At 42.8% G+C, this 14500-nt stretch overlaps 1 protein-coding gene across 1 annotated transcript in view; it reads right to left on the reverse strand.

The window, feature by feature from the left end:
* Positions 1–14500, reverse strand: part of ANKFN1 (ankyrin repeat and fibronectin type III domain containing 1) — a 666636-nt gene that overhangs the window by 247451 nt on the left and 404685 nt on the right. Inside the window, exons 8-9 of the mRNA XM_077458934.1 lie at positions 8625–8722; positions 940–1030 (exon numbers count right to left, since the gene is read on the reverse strand). Coding sequence (XP_077315060.1) covers positions 940–1030; positions 8625–8722 — 189 coding nt within the window. The remainder of the gene's footprint in view (positions 1–939; positions 1031–8624; positions 8723–14500) is intronic.

Below are 14500 nucleotides of genomic sequence, written 5' to 3' on the forward strand. Positions count from 1 at the left end.
GAGTGGAGCCGAGTCTAGCCGAGTACACAGTAGACTCGGCTCGGCCAATGTCGGCTGTGCTCCTGTTTCCCCCACAGACAGCGGGATCGACGTATAACACGCACCCGCGATTTTCCCCTGCTTTTAAGGGGAAAAAAGTGCGTGTTATACACTGATAAATACGGTAATAAAATATTTACAAAAATGTGAAGGGTGTACTCACTATATTTTATATAATATATATATTTATTCATAATAATTATTCAAAATTTGGAAAAAAGTCGTTTGATTTACTCCGTTTGATTTACATTTGATTTTTCATGCAAGTAAACTAGCCCCCCCAACACAAAAGAAATCAACTGATTGGACTAGAAAACTAACTCGGATGGATCAATCCCTTTCCACTTGCTCAGTTCAGAACTAATAGAATAAAAACAAAATTGATACGATATGAATTTCTGTTTCTTTAGACCTTTAACGAATCATGGCAAACTCATTAGTTATTTTCATTATAATTTCTTTCGTATTAGTTGAAATTCATTATTTTTTTCTTTGGACGTTCGGATGCATACATATGTCCGAAAGATGCAAAATTTGGCCTGAATTTTGATTAGTTATGAAATGAATTGCATATGCCTAGTATGCAGATAACTTCCAAAATCACACACTTTGTATAGTTATTGATGCATACTGGGAACAACCAAATGATCTTTCAAGATCTAGGGGTACTGCACCTTCACCACCTGTGCTATTACAGTGCATATCTCAATAATAAGCAGTGTTCCTGCACAATGAAAAAGACTTCATCTGTCTCCATGAAAAGCTTGTATCCCAAAAAACTTTAACAGTGTCAAGTATTCAAGTATGGCTTCAATTTATGTGAGTTAAAAGCATGTATGAAGACAAAAACACTCACAGAGCCAGATCACTATGAGCTGATGTCACAGGTGAAATACTTACTGGAAGGAGATGCACAGGCAGGGCTAGAAAGTTCCACTGGCCCCCATCCCTTCATATTGCAGGCAGAAACACGAACATAGTATTCCTTACCCTACAAAAATATTAACATACGTTAGGATTATAAACAAACATGAAATTCAGTATTCCTAAAATGTATATTTTTCAGCTGAAGACAATCAGACATTCGTATTGCTTGGTAGCAAATAAAACTAAAACCTGAAATTCAGTTATCAATGAGCAAAATCCCCAATCCATCCCTATCACTAAATCAAGAAAATTATATTCTTATCAACCTGTGAGATAAGTTTAAGGCCGGGTTCACATATGATTGACCGTGGGTTTGTGCCTGGGGTCTGATGAACGTCTGTTCAGCGGTTCCGGTCCAAATTTTTGATTGACCCCACACCTGAACCAGACCCAAACACGCACAGGACCCTTTTGCAATCCTCTTCGCTGCCATGCTGGACCTGTGTGAAATGGTTCCATTGAGAGCTGGTCACATTTTGCCTGTCCTGCGAATTGGATGTGGTGGAAACCCGTATCCAATTTGCATATATGTGAACCCAGCCTAATACCTTTTTAGGCAGGCAGTGATTCAAATCTGTGGGTACCACTGGTACCCGACACTTCCAGGTGTACCGCATACCATACTGCTGCATCACTACAGGACACCATAGTTAGTAACCATACCACAAGTGTCAGATACCAATGGAAATAATGTTCCTTCAAGAAAGTGAAATTTGACATGACGCATGTGGGAAAGGTAAGTAATAAACATTTTCTTACTGCGTGCTTTTAAATTCACTCTCTTACTTCTGCCCTGGCAGATTGATATAAACGAACAGGCCAGAACTTTAATTCAATTGTCAGGAGCCTTGGCACACAGGATTACTCCGCCTACTCCTAAAAATTAGTAATTAGTCCCCTCTCTGTCCCCAGCCCCTTTTGTTGAACTGATGGGGCCTGGGAAACCTTTATTTAATTGCTGGGAGTTACAGCCCTTAGGATTATTAATGTGAATGCACATAAAGGTATTTCAAGAGACCCCTTTTTTTTGCCCTCTGCTGAAGGTTTGGCGCTTGGTATAGGAGTGTTGGCTCTATCACCCTACCATCAGCTCTGGGCACTTCACATCTTTAGAACTGCAGATTGTCAATTGTTAATAATGAGAGTCCATGTGATCTAGATTACATAAGGGAACTTTAGCTTTGTATTTGTGGAAAGTAAGAATTATTCGACCCAAAATAATTTTTTGGTAGTGCTGCCATTTGCTATATTGATTAATCTGAAGAGTTAAAGGGATTGTAAAGCAAAATTTTTTATTTTTTTAAAATAACAAACATGTTATACTTACCTCCACTGTGCAGCTCGTTTTGCACAGAGTGGCCCCGAACCTGCTCTTCTGGGGTCCCTCGGCGGCTGTCTCTGCTTCCTCCCCGCAGGTGCTTCTCACGTTCATGCGAGCTCCCTCGCATTGGTGAGAAGCACCTGCGGGCGCGCTCCCGTGATACAGCCGGCGGCTATAGCCGCTCGCTGTATCACAAGGCCCCGCCCCCCGGCGCGCTGCGTCATTGGATGTGATTGACAACAGCGCGAGCCAATGGCTGCGCTGCTTTCAATCCATCCACTCCAGCCAATCAGCGGCCAGGCTGAGCGGCGAAGAGGACGGCGGGGGCGAGCGCGGGATTTTCGAGGGGTCAGGTAAGTAAAACGGGGGGACTGGGGGCGCCGGCAGTGTCAGATGTTTTTTCACCTTAATGCATAGAATGCATTAAGGTGAAAAAACATTTACCTTTACAACCCCTTTAATTTTAGAAAAACTTAATCTTAACTGCATTGTGGTCTGCTTGAAAATTTAGGACCCGGATGCACGGGTGTATCTACCATGAGGCAAACAAGGCATTTGCCTTGGGCGTTATTTTTCAGGATGTGGACTGCACCCGGGTGACACAAGCCAGAGGGGGTGACACTAGGGGTGGCTATGGACTGACTATTCGGTGACAGGGGAGCAAAGCGGAAACAGGAGGCTGCGGTGGCTGCAGCCTGCAATCCCAGAAGTCTCAGTCTGTGACTGTGCCTTGGCAGCCTCTACACACAGCTGGTAAAAAAGAGGTGTCGGGCTGCGGGAAGTTGTGAGTCCAGTGTAGGATTTATTTTGGGGGGGTGGGAAAACCTCCTGGTGTAGTATGGGAGGGATAGGAGATCCCCCCTCTCAACCCCCCCTCTCTTCTCCCACCTCTTTTCCCCCTTCCTCTCTCCTCCCTCCTCTAGGTCTCTCCCCCTCTCTCAAATAGGAAGAGGTGGATCCTAAATGGAAAGGGGTGGGGTTTACAGAAAAAGGGGTGGCTCTTAAACAGGAAGGGGTGGGACAAATTTAAGTGGAGGGGTCTCCCGATTTTAGTCTTGCCTAGGGCAGCACAAAACCAAAATACACCACTGCCTGGCTGCACTGTTACAAATTCCTGGATCTCAAGCCTGGCTGGACAAAATTATATTTCACACATCTGTCTTTCAAACATGCACGCATTTAGCTCCCTAAATAGAAAACCAGAGTTCCATGGTAGCCCTTGTTTTAGTAGCTTTAAAGCAGAACTAAACATCTAAAGTAAAACATTACAAAAACATTCTCCTCTAGCAATTTTTTTCTTCTCTATGTTCACAGTACAATGGATTGCGATGGGCAATGTACACTCCAGGTGCATTACTGGTATCTGAAACAAGCCGAGGATGAACAATGTAACTATGTGCAGGAGTTAAATCAATGTAACTATGTGCAGAAGTTAAACCATGTTCTGCTGCCAATGAGGGACGTTGGGGGACCTAGAAGAATAGAATAGGAGGATAACATGGCAGCAGGAGATTGAGCAGAGATTGGGAGCCTGGATTGGTCAGTGCTGGAGGCGGGCCCTCATGCAGATAAGTGTGCCAAAATATGAGAGTATGCTTTGCATACTAATACATTAAGACCCAACAGTTCTGCTTTAATAATACCTACAATAAAGAATTATTGCACCTTCACATTAACCACTTTCAGACCGGACCATTTTGCTGGTAAATGACCAGAGGTCTTTTTACACTTTGGCACTGCGCTGCTTTAACTGGTAATTGCGCGGTCATGCAATGTTGTACCCAAACAAAATTTGCGTCCTTTTCTTCCCACAAATAGAGCTTTCTTTTGATGGTATTTGATTGCCTCTGCGATTTTTATTTTTTGCGATATAAACGTAAAAAGACCGCAAATTTTGAAAAAAAATGATATTTTCTACTTTTTGTTATTAGAAAAATCCAATAAACTCAATTTTAGTCATACATTTAGGCCAAAATGTATTCAGCCACATGTCTTTGGTAAAAAAAAAGTCAATAATTGTATATTTATTGGTTTGCGCAAAAGTTGTCACATCTACAAACTAAGGTACGTTTTCTGGAATTTACGCAGCTTTTAGTTTACGACTGCCTATCTCATTTCTTGAGGTGCTAAAATGACAGGGCAGTACAAAACCCCCCCAAATGACCCCATTTTGGAAAGTAGACCCCCTAAGGAAATTGATAAGAGGCATGTTGAGCCCATTGAATATTTTATTTTTTTGCCTCAAGCGATTGAATAATGACAAAAAAAAAATTTTTTTTTTTTTTTTACACAAAGTTGTCACTAAATGATATATTGCTCACACATGCTATGGGCGTATGTGAAATGACACCCCAAAATAAATTCTGCTGCTTCTCCTGAGTACGGGGATACCACATATGTGGGACTTTTTGGGAGCCTAGCCGCGTACAGGGCCCCGAAAACCAAGCACCGCCTTCAGGCTTTCTAAGGGCGTAAATTTTTGATTTCACGCCTCACTACCTATTACAGTTTTGAAGGCCATAAAATGCCAAGATGGCACAAAACCCCCACAAATGACCCCATTTTAGAAAGTAGACACCCCAAGCTATTTGCTGAGAGGCATGTTGAGTCCATGGAATATTTTATATTTTGCCACAAGTTGCGGGAAAATTACAAACTTTTTTTTTTTTTTTTTTTTTTTCACAAAGTTGTCACTAAATGATATATTGCTCATGCATGCCATGGGCATATGTGAAATGACACCCCAAAATAAATTCTGCTGCTTCTCCTGAGTACGGGGATACCACATATGTGGGACTTTTTGGGAGCCTAGCCGCGTACGGGGCCCCGAAAACCAAGCACCGCCTTCAGGCTTTCTAAGGGCGTAATTTTTTGAGTTCACTTCTCACTACCTATTACAGTTTTGAAGGCCATAAAATGCCAAGATGGCACAAAACCCCCACAAATGACCCCATTTTAGAAAGTAGACACCCCAAGCTATTTGCTGAGAGGCATGTTGAGTCCATGGAATATTTTATATTTTGCCACAAGTTGCGGGAAAATTACAAACTTTTTTTTTTTTTCACAAAGTTGTCACTAAATGATATATTGCTCACACATGCCATGGGCATATGTGAAATGACACCCCAAAATAAATTCTGCTGCTTCTCCTGAGTACGGGGATACCACATATGTGGGACTTTTTGGGAGCCTAGCCGCGTACGGGGCCCCAAAAACCAAGCACCGCCTTCAGGCTTTCTAAGGGCGTTACAGTTTTGAAGGCCATAAAATGCCAAGATGGCACAAACCCCCCCCCCCAAATGACCCCATTTTAGAAAGTAGACACCCCTAAATTTAGGGGTACACTAGTGAGACTAGGTAATAAATGGCGGGTGCCCTGAAACTATAAAAAAATAACTAACCAACCAGCGTCACCTGTAACAGTTATATGGTGATCACTGGTGAAAGGGTTAACTAGGGGGCAATCAGGGGGCTTTATGCGGTAGTATATGGGGGTCCCTGGCGCTATAAAAAGCTGCGGCGAACCTAAATACCTACCTGCCTAACTAGCGTCACCTGTGACACTAATACAGCGATCAGAAAAACGATCGCTTATTAGGCTGGGTTCACACTGGAGCGATGCGGGAACGCCACGAATGCGCGGCGGGTTCCCGCATCGCATGCCTCCCGGCGGCAGTTCACACTGCCCTATGCGAACTGCTGGGAGTGTCAGTGAAATGTTAATGACACCCCCAGATCAGTTCGCATATCGCAGTGCGATCTGCAAACTTGGATCGCATGGTGTGAACACCCATGCGATCCGATTCTGCTGCGGACCAAAAAAAGGGTCCCGTGCGAGTTTGCGGCGGGTGCGACACGAATTCAGCCATACTATCTGTATAGCTGAACTCGAATCGCACAGAGATCGGATGTGATTTGCACTGCAGTGCGGTGCGAATCACATCCGTTCTCATAAACCGCTGCAATGTGAACCCAGCCTTAGTGACACTGGCGACGGGGGGTGATCACGGGGTTAAACCTTTATTGGGGGGGTTAGGGGGGTACCTTAGAACTAAAGGGGGCTAACCCTAACTGCCCTAACAGTTATTAGTCACAAATGACACCTGCCGGGTGATCAGGGGGTTAAACCTTTATTAGGTAATAAATGGCGGGTGCCCTGAAACTATAAAAAAATAACTAACCAACCAGCGTCACCTGTAACAGTTATATGGTGATCACTGGTGAAAGGGTTAACTAGGGGGCAATCAGGGGGCTTTATGCGGTAGTATATGGGGGTCCCTAGCGCTATAAAAAGCTGCGGCGAACCTAAATACCTACCTGCCTAACTAGCGTCACCTGTGACACTAATACGGCGATCAGAAAAATGATCGCTTATTAGGCTGGGTTCACACTGGAGCGATGCGGAAACGCCGCGAATCCGCGGCGGGTTCCCGCATCGCATGCCTCCCGGCGGCAGTTCACACTGCCCTATGCGAACTGCTGGGAGTGTCAGTGAAATGTTACTGACACCGCCAGATCAGTTCGCATATCGCAGTGCGATCTGCAAACTCGGATCGCATGGTGTGAACACCCATGCGATCCGATTCTGCTGCGGGCCAAAAAAAGGGTCCCGTGCGAATTTGCGGCGGGTGCGGCGGGTGTGGCGGGTGCGGCGGGTGCGGCGAATGGCTGAACTCGAATCGCACAGAGATCGGATGTGATTTGCACTGCAGTGCGGTGCGAATCACATTCGTTCTCATAAACCGCTGCAATGTGAACCCAGCCTTAGTGACACTGGCGACGGGGGGTGATCACGGGGTTAAACCTTTATTGGGGGGGTTAGGGGGGTACATTAGAACTAAAGGGGGCTAACCCTAACTGCCCTAACAGTTATTACAGTCACAAATGACACCAATGCAAAAAAAAAAAAAAAAAAAAAAAAAATGACATTGGTGTCACTGTGACTGGGGGGCAGGGGTAATTGGGGGGGTGATCGGGGGGTAAAGGGGGGGTGTGAGTGTGCCTGGCATGTTCTACTGTGTGTGGGATGTGTTGGTGCAACTCACTGATCCGCTCTCCTCCGTGTCGGAACGAAAAATACCGACACGGAGGAGAGAATACATCACTTCCTCTCCTGTGTTTACATTACAGGAGAGGAAGTGATGTCACCGGGGATTTCCATTCGTCGGGAGCGATCGCGAGGGGGTGGCCATGAATGAATGGCCGTCCCCTCGTCCGGGATCGCTCCCGAACGAAAACCGACCGCCGCAGGCACCGGGCGGGGGCCCGATCGGGCCCCCGACCCGCGGGAGGCAAATCACGTACATGTATGTGCTTATGCCTGCCCGTGCCATTCTGCCGACGTACATCGGCGTGCGGCGGTCGGCAAGTGGTTAAAGGGAAATTCACCCTCTCTATCTGTCCTGTTTACAGTTACCACCAAAAGTGAAAGTACAAGGTAAAAGAATGGGATAGACATTAGAACAGTAATAGAGGGGAGATCTTCCAATGGGTACACTAGATCTGGTAAAACTAAGATTTTCTCACTTTAGAAAGATTTTCTCTCATTTCCTGTTTGGCTATGGCACAGAAAGTAAAAGAGAACTCCTCCCTTTTTACCTTTAGTTACACTTTAACTTTTTAAAAAGCAGTCAATACCCTTCAGGTGATAAGGTTGGAAGTAATATTTTTTAAATAAATAAATGTGCAGCGCTCTGTTTTATGATATCTCATTGCATATGAACAAACATAAAATCATTTTCACAAATAAAATGAAATAATTTTATGTTTATTCATATATGGTGAGAATTGTTGGTTAGGTGAGATAGCACAAATATAGCGCTGCACATTTTTTTTTTAATACACACTATACTTCTATACAACTAGAAGGTGGCATTTAAAGCTTCTTTCACATGCTGATCAGATTAACAGTCTACCTGTGTCTTATAGGTTCACATAAAACAAATAGTCATGAATAGAGTTGTAAATGAGATTACCATAAATGTCAATCTGTTGCGATTTACCATTTTTTATGTAGCAATTGGCTGTAACCTATGCAGTTGGTTACTAGGCTGAGAATAACACACTCCCATTTTTCAACTTCCAGATAACATTTGCAATATCCCCTTTTCCTTCTTCCTAGTTATTCCTACACTCACATGGCCAGAAGTAAAATTGATGGGCATTGGGAGCAGGTCTCTTATCAGAAGGTAAACAGTGCAATTCTAGAACCTTTTGCTATATTAGTTTAGTGTTGCCCCTCCCCATAAAGACCCCCAAGAGTTCCACTGTCTAGTATTATATAAACAATATCTGAGTCTTCAGGTATGAGTGGAATTCATTAAGTTTAAATATTTACCATAGCAAGGCCTGTGATGGTACATTTTAAAGACTGTAGATGATCCACAATGATTTCACCATTCAAAGGGGAGAAGTCTGATGAGATGCTCCACTCAACTAAACAAAAAGAGAATATTAAGATAAAAAGTCAAGCAAGTCATTTGTTACAAAACATAAAATAAAAAATTGCAGAAACAGTTACATTTACTTTTTAAGTCACTTACTGTCTTTCTGGTACAAAATGTGTCATACTGTCAATGATATGCAACCCCAAGTGAATTAGTTCCTTGTATCACAATCTGTTGTTTGTATCAATCTTGCAGGATTGCTAATTCTTATATGACCCCCCTAGGGCAGTGATGTTTTGAAACTACATTTCCCATGATTTGCACACACTCTGCAGTGTATTTGAGCATCATGGGCAATGAAGTTCCAAAACATCTGGGGTGCCAAGGTTTTCCATTACTGCCCTAGAGGGTCCAATCTTCACCCATCACAGTGGGCCATGCCAAAGGGACTCAAGTTTCCAGCTGAGGATCATTGCCTTGGACCTGTATAGCACCCTACTGGTTCACAAGCCAATATATCATTGCACAGGGTCCAGTGCCCAGCAACATTACAGGCCTTGTCTGATCTGCATGTCTAGGAACCATTTCTCAGTAGGCAGGAATCCATAGGAAAATAGATCTGGAAAATCCCTACTAACCATGGACAGAATCATTGAAAAGCTAGCTACTTTTTTGTGCAAAGACTGCAGACATGACCTTCACCTAAGACACTAGAAGAAAAACTGAAGAGTTACCTAATGGGGATGTTTTTTCCTGGGGGGGGGGGGGGGGGGGGATAACTCATTATCACAGGGCTTGACAAATTTGCTTTGAATCTAGGAGCCAGCTAAAAAAGTTGTGAGCCAGTTGTAACAAAGCAAGCGTTATTTTCAATGACAAAACCACTTCTGTTATGTAGCCCTTATGTGTATTTTTACAGATGCATTACACAGGTCTACACATGGAGTATACATGGAGGTGCCGGTATGTGAAAGAAAATAAGATCTTCAACTCTGCTGCCATGAAGCAGCAGAGCAAACTTTTTTAGTTTTTTGTTTCAGATGTTGACCACTTGCCTACAGAGAATTTTCACCCCTTTCCTGCCAAGGTCAATTTTCAGCTTTCAGCTCTGTCACATTTTGAATGGCAATTGTGCAGTCATGCAACACTGTATCCAAGTTAAATTAGTATAATTTTTTTTGGCAACAGCTAGAGCCTTATTTTAGTGGTATTTAATCACCACTGGGGATTTTATTTTTTTGCTAAACAAAAAAAGCCCAAATATGTTGAAAAAAATGATTTTCTGAATTTGTTAAAATGTTTTGCAAATAAGTAATCTTTCTTCTTCACTGATGTGATGAGGCGGCACTGATGAGGAGACACTGATGGGCAGTACTGATAGGCTGCACTAATGAGTACTAATAGGAGGCACTGATGAGTTGCACTGATGGGCTCTGACAAGCCGCACTGTTAATCAGTGCATTGATTATAAGTGTAAATGTGCATGTCAGAATTGCCAGTTACCAGCTCTTTTTTCCTCACACTGTTGACAGCACGTGAGGAAAGTACTGACAATAATCTGTTTACAATGTGATCATCTGTGATTGGACACAGCTGATCACATGGTAAAGTGCCACTGTTATTGACCCTTTACCTCAATCTGATCAGCTGTGTCTGAAGGACACAGCAATCAGAGTGCGCCCAATGCGTGCCCTAGGGGCAGGGTGCTGATAGGACATCAATAGACGCCCTCCTATAACTAACGAACCGGGCGGTCAGCATGCATGTCCAGGGCACCGGGAAATAGAAATTGCTCACGCCTGGGAATGGGCTGACAATGGAAATTGCTCACGCCTGGGAATGGGCTGACAATAGAAATTGCTCATGCCTGGGAATGGGCTGACAACAGTCCAGGCACCAGGATGCAATTTCTAGTCGCCATGACGACATGGGATTTGTCGACTCCTGCTGTATCATATTAAATATGGAAATGCTCTGTATCCCATGATGTACGATAAAGAAATACCTTATTTCATTACTTATTAACCTTATTTTTTTAACAATAAAGTTTAAGTTTTCACAACAGAGGTACGATTTAAACAAGGATTAGCATTCAAAACAGCAAGACCAGACCCTGAATATAGTAATGTAGTTCCAAGAAAAAACAAGGCACTGTACAGCTGATGCACATACGATGGATCCTTTTGCATATATTATGAGCAACTCTTCCACTCTATGAACCGAGCTCCATTGCCCATACCCACAGATGTTACAAGGGTGGATCATGGGCTGGGTATATTACCAAGGCTGGACAGTACACAATTCGTATAGATGTCAAGAACATCTAAAGGGGATGACAAGAGGAAGCACAAAAAGGATGGAAAAAGACGAAGGACCCATTGCCGAACACCCGCCAGAGATTCCAGCAAGCAACCCAACCTCAGATGTGGTATTTGGATGAGGTATCACAGAAATTACTACGGTTTTGAGGGTGTGGAAAAGTCAATCAGGGTAAACCATTTATTTTCTTACTTTATGGTGCTATTGCCCATGGAAGATCTTGGCACTTAGAGGCACCTTTTTGCCATTGGTTTGGTCAAACTCTAAGCCTAAATCTACTCCTACCCCCAATCTAAGATGATTCTATCTACCCTGTGAAAGAAAAGATGTCTATACTTATCTATTCTGAAGCTGTTTTGGTCCGGTCACATGACTGGCAGCTTGTATAGAGGAGGGACAGCTGCCAAATATAAGCCTATGGGAGACTTCATCGCCCAGGCTCTGCAGCCTTTTTCGCTGCCTCTCTTCTACGCTGATGCTGTTGCTGGAAGCTGGTTATATGACTAGACACATGACTTCTCTTCACACATTATTGCACACTCACCCTTTAGTGAGGCCTTCTCTGGAAAAACGAACTGGAACCTTTTTATCCAAATGCAGTTCACCATACGGTAATGCTTTATCATGCATTTTGGTGCCAGTCAAAATAATTTGCATTCCAGTGAATGGCACCTCAACGCATGTAAGCAAGGTAATGTGTGAATATACAAGAAAAAGCACAGGCACCTTCTAAGTGTAGCTGTATGATGAGGGTTAATTACAATGAAATCAGAACTACTCACAAGTGTAGTATTTATTCAGGCATGTACAGTAGCTCTAGCACTGTAGGATGGTCCTTGGTAGCACAATCCAGGGGGGACCACAAGGGGACGGGGCCATCTGTCCGGTGGCTCGGATGGTCAGCGCCGGTAGATTCTGGCACTTCCTAGTCCATAGAATGCACTTAGGCAGGGAGATTACATCACTTCCTGGACGCAGCTAGAGGATGAGCAATCAACCCTGGCACGTTTGCGGAGCATGTGCGCCTTCTTCAGCCGGCCTGAAGGAGCGCATGCGTTGCTGTTGATTACTTGTCCTCCAGCTGTGTCCAGGAAGTGACATAATAAATCTACACCTAACCAAGTGCATTCTACGGACTAGGAAGCACCGGAATCCACAGGTGCTGACCAACCGAGCCACCGGACAGATGACCCTGTCCCCTTGTGCTATCCTGCACTCCTAGAGATTTTTCTTGTGTTTCCTCCGGAGCTGCTTCTTGATTCTTCACAGAACTGTACCCAGATTTTTATATGGATTTTAGTGGGTTAATGGACTCTAGTTTATGAGCCATTTTGTACATATCATCAGTCTTAATATTATTCATGTTTTGGTTTCTCTTTTACTTGATGTCTATTTGCATGTTCAGTGCCCACTTTGTGCCAATGATCACCCTCTCTTGTACAAATGTTGTGAATATAGCCTAATGTTTAAGCTACAGACTCAGCAAATATCAAGAAAACCAATCACTTCTCAAGGTGACAATTCTACAGCTAAATGGAAGCTTTCCTTTAAAGCAAAGTCTATTCTTTTTCTATTACAGATAATGCTAGCATTTTATTTTTAACAGCAAAATTCTGGCCACAAAGTAGATGAAACATATTAAAGTGGTTGTTAAGCCACTACTATAAAAACCTCTCATCCCCACCGTAACATAACAATATGTGTCCCTGCATTATAGAAAAAAACATGCCGATCTGTACCTATATCAGAGTGGCTCCTGGCGCTCACATGACTCCTCAGCTCTCTCCTCTGCCCGGCTGACAGCTATAGTGGGCGAGGCAGAGCACTCCCAATGATGTCAGCTGGGGCAGGAAAGAGGAGAGAGAGCGCTGGGGAGTCACGTGAGTGCCAGGAACTGCTCTGATATAGACACCGATCTGCATTTGTTTTTATATACCACAGACACACATATTGTTATGTTATGGAGGGGTTGGGAGGATTTTATAGTAATTATGACAGCAGTAGGAGGGGAGGGGGTGGCCACTGACATGAGCAGACAGGCAGGGGGAACAGGAGGACAGAGCAGGGCTGCGGATGACAGAGGCATGTAAACTGAACACGGTGTCAAGGGTCAGCAGCCATGATATACCTTGGTCAATTTACAGGTGGAGGGTATAGACAGGGGGGAGGGTATAGCCAGGCAGGATGAGCCAGGTTTTTTAGGTGATAGAAGGGGCCAAATTACACAGCACAAGCACTGTTTTGTATAACATACTTTAAGGAAAGAGGATCTTTTTTTTTTTTTTGGTTAACAAACACTTTAAGGTAGCCATAAATAATGTGCTAACAGCAGTGAGTGTTAAGGATACCTGACCCATCAAATTCCCTTAAACTTCAAATGATAACAGATACGTTCTGTGATATACATATTATAGCTTAATTATGTTCATATTATTCAGCATCTAAAATGTACACTTATTATGGTGTTGGTCTAATTACGGTATAACAGATTTTCCTGCAAGGTTGTGAATGCCCATTAATCAGATGAGATTAAAATCATTTTTTTATTTTACACAGCAGTTGATAAAAAATAAGAAAATATGGGAAAGGAAACTTAGACTTTAAAAATAAGCAATCATTACTTCACTCATTAAAACAATTTAGGTGTATTGAACCCAAAAACAAACAAGTCATACGCTGTAGCTTACCAAGCTATAAAAGTGGTGGCTGCCTCAGTTTTCTATTATTGGCTTTTTTCACCCCGTGATCTTACAGTGCCCCCACTCTGTATGGAAGGAGCAATAGAGACACCTTTGAGCAGCAGCATTGTCAATCTGGGGAGAGGGTACTGTTAGATGCTCTGGCAAAACGATATGGACTTGGCAGACAAATAAAAGTTGAACTCTTCTTAATTATAGGTAATTGGCGCTACCTCCAACTAGTTATTTTCAATAAAACTATTACATTTCTCAGAACTCTTTATATCAATCACCTTGACCTGTCCCCAAGGGCTGCGTGAATTAAATCCGTATTTGGTGTTATATCTCAGCTATATCCCATAAGTGCAATACCTAGGACTCTACAAAGGGTGATTCCACACCACTTTATATCGCCTCTACTAGGTGAACTAGTGGCACTAATTTTTTTATGTTAATTTACATATAATTAAATTAATAGCCAAGAAATTCTAATCAAAACCATATATAAAAAGTGATAACTAATATTATATGACTAATATTATAATATTATATACCTAATCAAACCTCTAATGTCAAACCCAAGAAACCCAATACCAAAATCAAAAAGCCAAATAATAATAATAAAAAATAAAAAATGTGAAAATTAAAAGACCCAAATTACAAAAAGGAAAAAACCAAAAAAAACTTCCAACTACCTCGCAGTATAAAGGCCCCTCCCTAAAATAGGGAAAAAAACTACCTGCGATTTTCATACAAATCACTTGTGTTGATTAATAGATACACTAAATCCCCCTATATTAATACATGTGAAGGGAAAAAAAGGAAAAATT

The sequence above is a fragment of the Lithobates pipiens genome, unplaced genomic scaffold (genome assembly GCF_037356315.1).
Source record: "Lithobates pipiens isolate NorthernLeopardFrog02 unplaced genomic scaffold, aLitPip1_a1.2 Scaffold_28, whole genome shotgun sequence".
Lineage (NCBI taxonomy): Eukaryota > Metazoa > Chordata > Amphibia > Anura > Ranidae > Lithobates > Lithobates pipiens.